General features: G+C 45.6%; 1 protein-coding gene across 16 annotated transcripts in view; it reads left to right on the top strand.

The window, feature by feature from the left end:
- Positions 1 to 12633, top strand: part of FNBP1 (formin binding protein 1) — a 975957-nt gene that overhangs the window by 802746 nt on the left and 160578 nt on the right. For 8 of the 16 annotated variants that reach the window (XM_085613976.1, XM_085613977.1, XM_085613980.1 and 5 more), the window contains 3 exons: positions 7914 to 7928; positions 9295 to 9404; positions 9915 to 10047. In XM_085613976.1, coding sequence (XP_085470102.1) covers positions 7914 to 7928; positions 9295 to 9404; positions 9915 to 10047 — 258 coding nt within the window. The remainder of the gene's footprint in view (positions 1 to 7913; positions 7929 to 9294; positions 9405 to 9914; positions 10048 to 12633) is intronic. The other 8 variants (XM_085613978.1, XM_085613979.1, XM_085613983.1 and 5 more) reach the window with 1 other exon arrangement.

Below are 12633 nucleotides of genomic sequence, written 5' to 3' on the forward strand. Positions count from 1 at the left end.
TTAAAACTCTGGCAACACCTAAGAAGTAACCCCTCAAGTAGAGGGAAAGTACCTCACATCCCACATGACACACCGAACGGGTTTCCAAAATGGTGATGACTACCAGTAAAGGGGCACAAAACTCAGCAGAAAATACTTGTCCAAATAAGGAGGACAAAAGGCAGGTTAAAGTAGGGAAGAAAGCAGAAAGGGCAGCAGTCGCTACTTTTGTTTTGCTGTTATGGTCAACATTTGGAGAAAATAAATGAGTTTATGCAACCCCTTTTGGAGTAGCATAGTAAGAAGTCAAACGCAATAACACAAAAAGGTAAGCTAATTTCACATACTTGTTTAGTCAGCCCTGGATGCTCCTAATGAACAAGTTACTTATTTTCAGTAGTGCATTTTCTGGTAGAGACTCGATCTAACTGCAGATTCCTCACCTTAGAATATTCCCCAGACGTCACTCTGAATGTAGAAAAACATGAGCAGTACCTCTGCACGCCAGTAGGTTTTTGCTGTGTGTGTTGCCTATATAAACGCCACCCTGGCGTTGTGACAACAGTTTATTTTGTGACTATTTCCGGGCCAAAAACGTAGGTCCACATCAGAATGATTGTTTAACTAATGTGCAGAATCTAACAGGATGTTATGTTTAAGATGAGGAATCTGCAGTACCGAAGGTAAGCAAGTTGTTCTTCTGATAGAGACTTCTAACGGCAGATTCCTCACTTTTCAATAGATTCACAAGCATACCTCCCCAGTGGTGGGCCTGTGAACTGGGTCAATCCAGGAAATCCAGGAGGACCATACTGGCAAAATGCCTGTCTCGATGGACCGGACGATCCAAGCATTAGTGCTTTGTGAGTGTGTGGAGGGATGCCCATGTAGCAGCTTCTAAGATGTTCAGGACAGGCCCTGTGTGCTAATGCAGTAATAGCGGACTTTGCCCTGGTGAAATGGGCCCGCAAGCCCTTAGGAGGCTGCTTCTTAGCTAGTGCGTAGCAGATTTAAATGCAGAGTAAAGTCCATCGAGATATGGTTCTCTACTGCACTGTCTTGCATTTTTTGGTTCCTGATAGCCACCTGGGGGTCTTTGGTGTGATCAGTGTAAAAGGACAGAACTCTTTTTGGCTCCAAATGGTGGTGCATCTCCTCTTCGTTAGGAGAAGGTTGAGCTAAGAATGTCGGCAAAGTGATTTTTTTGGCTGACCTGGAAAGAGGTCACCACCTTTGGAAGGAAGGAGGCATGTATCGAAAGAAATGGTTTGTCCGGGTAAAAGCTAGTGTATGGGAGGTGCAGGGGATATCTGAAAGAGATTGCTCACTGACCCTCCTGGCCACTGTAATGGCCACTAAGAAGACAGCCTTAAGAGTTAGGAGTCTGAGCAGACAGCTATGCAGGGCCTTGAATGGGGAGCCCATGAGAAACTATGGACCAGAGTAAGGTCCCATTGGGGCATGATGAAAGGGGGTAGGAGGGAGCAAATGGTGCAAACCCTTAAGAAGACGTGTCACAATTGGTGACTTAAACAGTGAGGGCTGATCTGGCAACCACAAGAAAGCCGACGATATGGCAGAACGACCACACTTAACGGTGCCCAAGGCCATGCTGGGCTAATGGCAGCACAATAAATAATACCTGCAACAAGGGGGCCGAAAGTGGGTCAGCGTGACGGGAGAAGCACCAACCCACAAATTTGTGCCAACGGCAGCCGTATACAGTCTTTGTTGAGGGACACTGGTTTCCAAAATGCCATTACATATCTCGGGAGGAAGATCAAAGGCATACAACTGTTGTTGCTCAATTTTATCGAATGAAGGTGGAGGGTGCATAGGTTCGGGTGCAGGACACTACTCTGCTGCTGCAACAGAAGGTCCTCCCAAAGAGGCAGCCTGTTCGGATGCCAGATGCTTATGCTCAGGAGTTCGATATATCAAACTCTCCTTGCCTAGTCCGGAGCCACTGTGATGCTTTGAGCCTGACCGGTCCTCTTCTTCCCAAGAGCTCTGGATAGGAGCGTTATCGGCAGAAAGGTGTACAGGAGTCCTGGGTCCTGTCTAAGTGTAACATGTCTCTGAGCCGCTTGGGAAACTCCAACATGCAGAAGAGCTGACATGGCACATTCTCAGCAGTGGCAAATAGATGGAGACAAGGTTCTTCTCATTCTCTGAAGAGACCTTGTGCCATCTCTGGGTTTAGATGCCATTTGTGATTCACAAGGCATCGGCGGCTGAGTTTGTGTGCCCAGGTGGTCAGAGATCCTGCCAGGTACTACGCTACCAGGAAGAGATACTATCGCTCCCCCCTGGTCCAGAGGTGCTGGACCTCCTGGCACAGGGTCTATGACCCCACTCTTCCCTGTTTGTTGCAATGCCACATGGTGGTTATGGTGTCTGTGAATACCTAGACCAACCATACCAAACTAATCGCTATCAGCTCCAGAAGGTTGAGCTGGAACTCTGGAAGAGACCAGAGTCTTCTGATCTCCACTTTTCCCAAGATGTCGCCCCAACCCATCAATCATGCGTTGGTCACCACTGTCAACTCCAGGTGATGAAGGGAGAGAGGGGTCTTCCGCTGGTCCAATTGCAGTTTGTTAGCCACCACTGCAGACCGTTTGTAGTCTCCTTCAAAATCTGGACCAGGTCCGAGAGATTCCCCTGAACTGCGCCCACTGAGACTTCAGGTCTGACTGCAAAATCCACATGTGCCATTGAGTATGCTTCAACCGAAGGAGACCATCAAACCCCAGGGAATGCAGGGGTTTTTCCGTAGTCTGGAGGTGGGTGATGATTGCCTAGGCCGAGCCAGCCATTAACAGCCAGTCGTCGATGCATGGGAAATCTGGGGCCCCTGACCTCCGAAGGTGTGCTGCAACCACCTCCATTACTTTCGTGAACACCTGAAGGGCAATGGTGAGAATAAAGGGGAGCACAGCTAACTGGAAATGCTTGTGGTCTACAGTTAACCGCAGCTAACTCCTGTAAGCTTGCAGGACGGGGATGTGAAAACGAGCATTCTGCAAGTTGAACTCTACCATCCAGTCTCCAGGGTCCAGAGCAGACAATAACTGAGTCAAGGCCAGAACAGTATACAGGTGTCCTGGGGCTGCTGGGGCTAAGATACTTAATGTGGCAGGTACTAGACAATGGAGTCTTCTCCGCCATCACTGTAACACATGTCTAAAACCTAACCAGCATCGGCTAAACATGTCTCTTGTCTTATAATAAGCATTGTAATGTTTGCACATATTTTAAACGTATATTTACATTACAATGATCTCAATTATTCTTTTATCTTCCTTAATCTGCATGGTCAGTTGACGCGTAAGCATGTCCAAGCGGAATGATTTCTAGCACTTCTTGTTAGATATTTAAAAACGTAAATACAAGATCATGGAATTCCTGCTTCAATTTGGGCTCTTGGTTACAATGAAGACTTAACCCCCAAATCCATCCCAGCAACCGATTGCTCAGGAGTCATTTTTCATAGTCACTGAGCAAGTGCTTGTATTTTAAAAGATCGTAAACACCTTGAAATGATGGACACAAAATGACGAAGGGGGTATCTTTCTCGGTTGTGGTCTCAGCTGTAACAGTTACAGCAGATGTCTTACTTCCAGGGTGTACGGTGGAATGCGTAATATCACAGACCAGGGGAATATCTCATGAATGCAAACTACTTCAGCTGTTCACAGAGGATATATTACCACAGTGGCGAGATTTATTAAAGAGAAGCAGAAGAAAATGTGGAGCCTTCACTTCCAGTCTAAGGGGAATGCTCTGTCAAGGAGTGAGCCAACGAGCCTGCCATACGATTGCTCCTTCATACCTGTGATCAACACTTGCAGCCTACCCATTAACACCAACTGCATCAACAAGGGTACTCACACTTAATGAAGATGGCACTGGAGAGATGGTGGAGGTTACTGCCCAGTCCATGGTTACTCATGATACAAGGGACAACACCAGACACCCACCGATGATCACACATGCTGAATTTAACAGCATGGCAGAATTCAGACACCTAAAGTTGTCGACGTATATGGAGATTCTTAAGCGAGGGTAACAGCCACAGAAGTGTTATGAAGCAAAATGACAAGCTTTTTTTACGGTGTGGAGAAAAAAAAAACAGGTTTATTCTCCCGAAGAGAAAAGTGATTGCACAATATATTGTGAAGTTACTGTATTACCATTCAACTTAGACTCCAGTCAGGATACAGTTTACAGACTCTTCAGAATGCATGTGAGGCTCGTCGCTATCCTTGTTGTACATGATTTTCTGGATGGTCTAAGAGAGAATTTTTACCACCTCTGTCACTGTCTAAAGCAGGCCAGTGTTACCTCCTTTGGAACTATGGAGAAGGCCACCTTAAAACATATATCGTTAAAGACGGATTTCTACAGTCACCTAAGCTTTGGTGAGAGCACATGCATTTATTTAAGGAAAGTAGTGGCGGTCTTTCACGATCTGAAAATTCAACTGCCAACTTTCGTTCAAAGTCTAACAGCTTCACACATGTTGCATATTAGAAGAGGCTGATAAAAAAAAAAAAACGAATCAGACAGTACAACAATTCTTTGTTTCACAAGCCTCACCTTTATAGGGAGGTGCGTGACTAAGGGCCCGATTTAGATTTTGGCGGACGGGTTACTCCGTCACAACGGTGACAAATATCCCATCTACCGAAATATAAATCACATAGGATATAATGGGATTTATATTTCGACAGACGGAATATCGGTCACCGTTGCGACAGAGTGACCCATTCGCCGATATCTAATTCAGGCCCAACGTGTTAAAGTGCCTGATGGATTGGGGAGTATATTTAGATGTGTTCCTGTTAGCAGGAAAGCCCTAACAAGCAAAACCATTTTAAATGACACCAGAAGATTGTCCTACATTAGCATACATAGTGACACTTACAGTGCAGACACATGCTCTTCAGTGCACACTGTTCCAAATCGTTTGTGTGTGTCATGCCAGAAAGCAGTAGAATGGCAAAGCATTTGAAGGCGTATTTATTGCTACAACTCGCTCTTTGAATCCTTCTTCTGAAGAGTATGACTGAATAATCAGTGCGCAGTCTGCCAATGTATGCCGGGTTCATTCTAAGATCGAAGCCGGATACAAAGGTTCTACTGATTGAGGCTGCTCTAGATCAGGAGACTCCAACCTTTTCTGTAATAAGAGCTACTTATGATCAGTGACAAGCATCCCGAGCTAATAAAAGTGACCACTCAGACAAGATTACATTAGTAGCCACACCATTCAAGATTACTAGCCGCGATGACCTCAGTGCATCAGGCAGGATAGCCAGCAATAATGGACAATGATTGGTCAGTTTGGAAGGCCTTTACATAGATAAAACATAATAGCTATAGCTTCAATAGCACTGGCAACAAGAAAATACTTTAGCCTTATAGCCCGCCGTAGCAGACAATACCGGCTATTAAAGGCCAGCTCCAGGTTTAAAGGCCCGAGCCGAAGGAGAGGGATTTTAACAAGGGAGCGGGACTTTAACAAGGGAGCGGGACTTTAATAGCCGGTATAGCCCTGCTGCGAAGGGATATAAGGCTACTTGAACATTCTGCCACTAGAGGGCAGAATGTTCTAACAAATAAAACAAAGGTCTCTCGAAGCTCGAGGGGATTTAAATCCTCTCGAGCTACGAGAGGCCTCTGTAAGACATTGGAATGTTGCTCTGCCAGCCTTTACCGGCCCGTAGAAGCATGGAGCGCTCCATTGTCTACAATGGAGCTCCCAACATTCCAATGTTCTAATATTACTAAGATTTAAATATTTTGGAAACCGACCATTTTCCTCCAGACATCAGCTTATGAGTTCTGAAAATGCACTCATTTTCGTCTTGAATACACAATTTAAGTAGAAATATTTTTCAAGCAAAAGCTTCTAATTTAGTAGGCTGAGCTGGATACGTGAGCTACTTACAGGTACTTGGAGAGCTACCAGTAGCTCGCGAACTATTAGTTGGAGAAACCTGTTCAATATTCACATGGGTTCCTCCTACATTCTCAGTGAGGCGGAGTAACAGAGAGGCAGAAGAGTAGGAACAAGTATATGACAACCCCACAGGCTCACCAACAGAGAACAAACTGATTATGGTAGGTGGGCATGTTAGCTTACATTGGATGGAATTATGAGTCATACAATCTCCTATGGCAGAAATCCAAAGTACAACTTAAATTATATTTGACAAAGAACATTTCTGGGTCCGCCACCAGTTAGACCAATAATGAACAGGATGGCAATCTAGAATTATCCTAGGTGGCAAAACTACTGTTGCAGGTAAGTGAGGAGTTTCTTTTCCTACTGTCTGAAAAGGCTCAGGAGCCCCCAGGGTCTGCAGCGTTGCTTAAAACGAATGGCATAAGTAAGACATCTCGAGTAACTGTTCTTTAAGTGCAGAAGGTGATGTGCTTGGGGTGCTAAAGTGGCTTTCTCAGACACCAAGTCTCCAGAGCACTCAAGCCTCCATCTACCTTTTGATAAAAGATGATGACAGATAATTGTTTTAAACAGCACTAACATTCTCATTTGTGTAGTTCGATAAACCTTGTCCTCCTCTGAGTAGAACAATCTGGCTGTATCAGAACCAACTGAGAAACAAGTGCGGGGGTGCACTTACCACCACTACTTTGGTCTGATAATGCTTTTAGGGAAGTACAGTGCAGTTTAGCCACCTGGTTGTGTCCATTGATTTCATAATCTCACATTTTAAAAAGGATTGATTAGCACAATAGTAAATGACCAATATCAAAGTACAGCCTTTTAAACAAAAAAAAAACAACTGTGACATGGGAAGAAGCCCTGAGTTCTGCAATCCTAATTCACGCAACCAGGCTTAGTGAAGGGGCCTAAACACATCTTTAACGCTACAGCAAATGAAGGCAGGCAGAGTAATATACACGTCAAGTGGATCCCTCAATGACCCTCTTTCCAATAGCCTCATAGCCAAAGGCTCCTTATAGTTCTTAAGTTTCCCCGTTGGGCTTCGACCATTTCAGTTGGAGTTGAAAAACTGTTCTGGCTTTGATAGTGCTCCAAGTTCTTCTACGGTGCATGGTACAGGTAGACATTGGCCATTGTAGAAGTAGTGCACTTGATTGGAGATAGTTCTGTACACCGGAGGGACCAAATTTACGCCTTAATTATTTGAGAAAAGTATTGCACCTCCAACAAAGAAACAGACTGAACAATTTTACAGTAAAAAGGATGAACAAAGAATGTATAAGAACAAAATATAAGAACAAAACGCTTTAAAGTGTTGAACGACCAAGGGAACTGGTGGTCTGCTAAGTGCAGTAAGACAGGAATCCCGAATACCAACCACGGTACATGCATGCGGCTCTAACCCGACCATGTTTAGACAGCAACTAATACTAGAGTGGTGTATATCTATCTATCTCTGCATAATCAAAATGTGGAGTCCCTTGTAGGACCTCGTACTGTGGAGAATCCCAGATAAAGGGGCAGAAGGAACTTGAGGTGATAGAGGCATCAGCATTCTTCCAGTAAGTGCCTGACTCTCAGAGCCTTCAGGTTGTCTCATTTCACTCGTTCTATGATTCCTCCATTGATTCTGACGTATTCTGTTTCCCTTCTCTCAGGGGCATTCGAGGGGTGGCTAGCTTCTTTACTCCTGCCAGAGTAAGCTGTTCTATACTCTCTATTTGTGCACCAAGATCACAGTGCTCAGGAAAGACATAGACAGATTTGCAGCAAGACTGGGCTGGGCTTGTGAACTTTGGCACAGATCTCCTAGCTTTCCATTCTTTTTGTTGTCAAGTTTGTAAAAAAGGATGTTTCAGTTGTCACCAGGGGATCAGACCTTTGAAAGTTCATTGTCTACTCATGTGCTCTTGTTTTTTTCTCTTTTTTCCCCTGTACCCTACAATTTCCCATGAAGCTTTCTCTGAAGCTGGTAAGCCCTGTTGCAGCATGAACCACTTGTGTTGTGATTCACCACCATGTGTGTTTTTGTGTCAACCTTTGTGTGTCTGTTCCTACGTGTGACCTGACTGACACAAGCAACACAGGCCCTAGAATAATTTCCTGTTTCTGTTTTATTTATCTTCAACTAAATGTTTTTTAATCAATTAACTTTGAATATCCATGCACCGAGTCTAGATGACTAGAACACAGCTTTTATTCTAGTAACTGATCTTACAAGGGTTATCTCCCATGATCAAACATTGCTTGCAAACTCAGAAAATGAATTTTCCTATAATGAGCTACTAACAGATGATTATAACCTGAAACTCGCTTTTGACCTCGGCTAAGCGTCAGCCCTCAATTTAAATTCTTGAACAGTAGAAGAAGCTTAAATGTTCATGTTTATTTTTTGAACAATGGAACCATAGATATGTTTAATCAGAGCACATCTTTAATCTTAAATTGCAGTTGATTTTGACCCTGTAATGCAAGCTCAAGGATGTGTTTGTCAGATGTTATGGCTCCTAGCACAAAAACAAGTGTGTCAGTCCTTGACACAACACGCTCAGTGTGAGCAGTCATAGCCAATTCAAGGCGTGTAGTGCAGAATTCCTCTGCATTTCATGAAGGGAGAAAGTGTTCAGCCTACTCTCTCTTCCCACAACATGCCCTGTAAGTCAAGCATCATCTCTTCAGCTAGGGTTGAGTCCATCAGGGCTACCTTGACATCAGTGAGCGTAGTCAGGCCCCTGTTCATCAAATGTAAAGTGTTTGTTTAATGAAGATAGCAAAGGTTTGCTGGTTCATCAAAAGATGTGCTACCTGCCACTGAACACAGCTTTAGTCCATCACAGACTTCATTCACAATCGGCAGCGAGACGTAGGCCACTTGAGATTACAGAAGTGGTCGAGAAGACAATGTGCCAGGATTCATGTAGCTGGCGGGATACTTGAACTACTGAAGTAAGGACTGAGTGTTAAACTTGCTGAAAAGTATCCCAACAAAGAGGTCTATTTATCAATAGACCCTCTTCCACTGTTCCATTGCAGGTAGACCAGTAGCAGAAGTATCTGGTTTAGCAGATGTAGTTTATTTTGTTAGAGCTTCTCGCACTGACCCCGTTTGCCACCAGAAAATATTCTTGTGGTATTTGCTTGTGGCCACATTTTTCTGGGACACAAAGGATTGCGAGGTTATTTAGGGCCTAAGCAAATCAAGTAATGTAAAAAAAATGGAATATATTTCATTCACGCTTGAGCCTTGTTTCCTGCAGATTCTCCTGCATGCTGTCTGGTCACTAGTTTTTCTCACCCAACAAGGGGTTCTGTTTTGTGATGTATATTTTCCTCTGAAGGGTACAAGCCCTGAAGACTTCAGCAACCTCCCGCCAGAGCAAAGAAGGAAGAAACTGCAACAGAAAGTGGACGAGCTGAACAAAGACATACAGAAAGAGCTGGATCAGCGGTAAGGGAACTGCTTTGTGCTAATAGCCAGTGCTTTCACTGTGCTATGCTCCTTAAACCGGCTCACTGGGAGTGCTTGTCCAATTCATTTGAAAGCACCACCACCCAGTATGCTTTTTCGAAGCATGTTGCTCTGATTGTGCAGCATCTTTGTCCAGGCTTCATGAGCCATTGTCTGGGAAAATAACAATAATTGTGAGTTTGCTCCCACCCCTAGAATGCTTGAGACCTCTCTTGTGTTAAGTTTACTCCCCACTACTTCCCTTATTAGGCTGTTCGATTCCATCCCATGAATTCAGAGATTATAATGTTTTAATTTGTGAAAATAATTCATTCACAAGTTCCATACCTAGGGCAGTACTGGGCAGAGTTTGGGCTGATAGTTACACCCTCTTTCCTTGTCAGTGTACTTGAGGTCAACTTATACTGGTTTCTGGGGATCATGTGAGTGGTTGAAACAGTCTTTTGCGAGTACCAGTCCTGCTGTTGATTGTGCCTCTGTCCTGTACAGAGATGCCTTGACGAAGATGAAAGATGTGTACAGTAAAAACCCTCAGATGGGAGATGCCGCCAGTGTCGATCAAAAACTGTCCGAGATTGAGCAGAACATCGAGAAACTGCGACTGGAAGCACAGAAATTTGAGGTACCTGTGAGCTTTGCTGTTCTTTTTCTTATATTATATTTTGTTATCGTTTAATGGAGAATGCAATGTGTTTTAGGAATGGTGTCGTTGCCCCTGAAATAGCAAAGAGTGGGGGATATACAGAGAATATACATTGTACTTTGATGTTGCTAAATCCTTCAGACCTGCATATGTGATAGCCAAGCTATTGGATGGTATTATCAGCCGTGCATCTTCGCATTGTAAGAGCTTGGAGCATAAGATCAGAAGCCTCCGTGTTTGACACCTTACCCGCTCCATCCCTTTATCTCTACCCAGGTTCTGTAAGCCTAACCATCTTCTCTCAACCTGGGGCAGACTCTCACCTCTTTTGGAATTCTCACTTTGATGTTTGTTTTCTTGTGCTTTTAGATTGGGCACACATATATGGTGGCACCAGCAGTTGTCTGTGTTTGCCTCTGAGCCTTATATGTTTTAAACATCCGGCAGCCTCGTTCTTGGTGGACTAGTGCCACTTGTATGCTTGCCAAGATCTAGAGGCCAACAAATGTGTTGTCGCTGAAGGGCATGAACCCTTGGTTCTGCTGGGTTTCCTAACTCTGTTTAACTTCAAGTAAATAGAGAGTTTATTTTCACAAACTCTCCCATTGGAGCAGCCTTTTCCTCCTGGGTGCTCATTTTGCACCCCAGTAATGTTTGAGGAATGGAATTATGGTTTACCTCAGAGGTCCTCTAGAGAACACAGCTGCCCTCAAGGAATGACGGGCCAGACCCAGACATTCAGCTGATGTATCTTCAGGACCCAAAGAATCTTATGTCCTGCAGAGTGTGATAGATGGCAACTTTTCATTTTCTCAAGACTCTGAGACTTTGTCCCTGGTTGTTATTTTTTCTGAAGAATGTGAAGAGTCCTGGAGCACGTGGGTCCCTTTTCCTTTAGCTTTTCCTTTAGGACTGTTGCAGGGACACCGGGCAGCACAGATGCAGTCAACTACAAAGGCCATATAGTCTTGCTGCGGTCTTCTTTAGAAGGGGATGTGCAGCTTCACGACAACTTGTAATGACCCAAATTACTCCATCAGTCGCTTAGTGACGCTAGACCACACCACCTACAAGGACACCATGACGGACTACCACAACCAGATCAGAGCCACCAAGAGGAACTTCATCCACAACAAAATCCTGGCCAACTCCACCAACTCCAAGGAACTTTTCAGTGTCAGAATTCACCATCCCACGCGGCGAAGCCACAGACATCACCCCATCCCAAGACCTCTGCGATTAGTTTGGAACCTATTTCCACCTCAAGATCAAAAAACCTCTACGACAACTTCATCGACCATCCACCAGGCTCCACAGACGGTCTCCTGCCCCCCAGAAACACCAGTCAGCCCACCATCTCCAACTGGACACCAATCACAGCCGAAGACCCTGCCTCAACCAGGAAAAGCATCCACTCGGGCCCACACCGACCCCTGCCCCCCTCTCATCTACCACAGAGCCGCGGCCGCCATCGCACCAGAACTACAACGCACCATCAACACCTCCTTCAAAACGGGCACCTTCCCAGGCGACTGGAAGCATGCAAAAGTCAGACCCCTGCTCAAGAAGCCCACAGCTGACCCCACTGACCTCAGTAACTATCGGCTTATCTCGCTCCTCCCCTTCGCAGCCAAAGTTGCAGAGAAAACAGTCAACAGGGAACTGACATGATTCATTGAAGAGAACGCCGTCCTTAACCCGTCCCAATCCGGATTCCAAAGCAACCACAGCACAGAGACCGCCCTACTCACCGCCACAGATTACATTCGCACCCTCCTGGACCAAGGCCACTCCGCAGCCCTCATCCTACTCGACCTACCAGCGGCCTGCGACACACTCTCACCGCACACTAGTCGCCAGACTACACGACGCGGGCCTACAAGGAACAGCCCTGGACTGGATCCGATCATTCCTTACCGGAAGAAGCCAAAGGATCAGACTCCCACCCTTCCTCTTAGACCCCACGAAAATCACCTGCAGAGTCCCACAGGGTTCATCCCTGAGCCTCACTCTCTTCAACATCTACATGGCCCCCCTTGCAGCCATCGTCCGACAACACAGCCTCAACATCGTATCTTATGCTGACGACACCCAGCTCATCCTCTCCCTCACCAAAGACCCCACCACTGCCAAACTCCACTTCCAGAAAGGAATGCAAGACGTCGCAGTCTGGATGACCAACAGCTGCCTGAAGCTCAACGCCGAGAAGACAGAAGTCTTCGTCCTCGGTACCACCCCTTCTGCAAGGGACAGCACCTAGTGGCCGACCACCGCTGTCGGAAGCCCACCTGCCCCCTCAGACCACGCCTCGGCATCATACTCGACTCATCACTCACCATGAAACGACAGGTCAACGCTGTCACCGCCAGCTGCTTCGACACCCTCCGCAAGACCTTCAAGTGGATCCCCCCTGAGTCAAGGAAGACAGTCACCCATGCACTTATCACCAGCAGACTGGACTATGGAAATGCATTCTACGCCGGCATCAACAATTTCCTACTCCGCAAACTCCAGACAATACAGAACACCGCCGCTAGACTCGTCCTCGGCATCCCCCGACATGAA

Source organism: Triturus cristatus, chromosome 1_2, assembly GCF_964204655.1.
Source record: "Triturus cristatus chromosome 1_2, aTriCri1.1, whole genome shotgun sequence".
NCBI classification, from domain to species: Eukaryota; Metazoa; Chordata; class Amphibia; order Caudata; family Salamandridae; genus Triturus; species Triturus cristatus.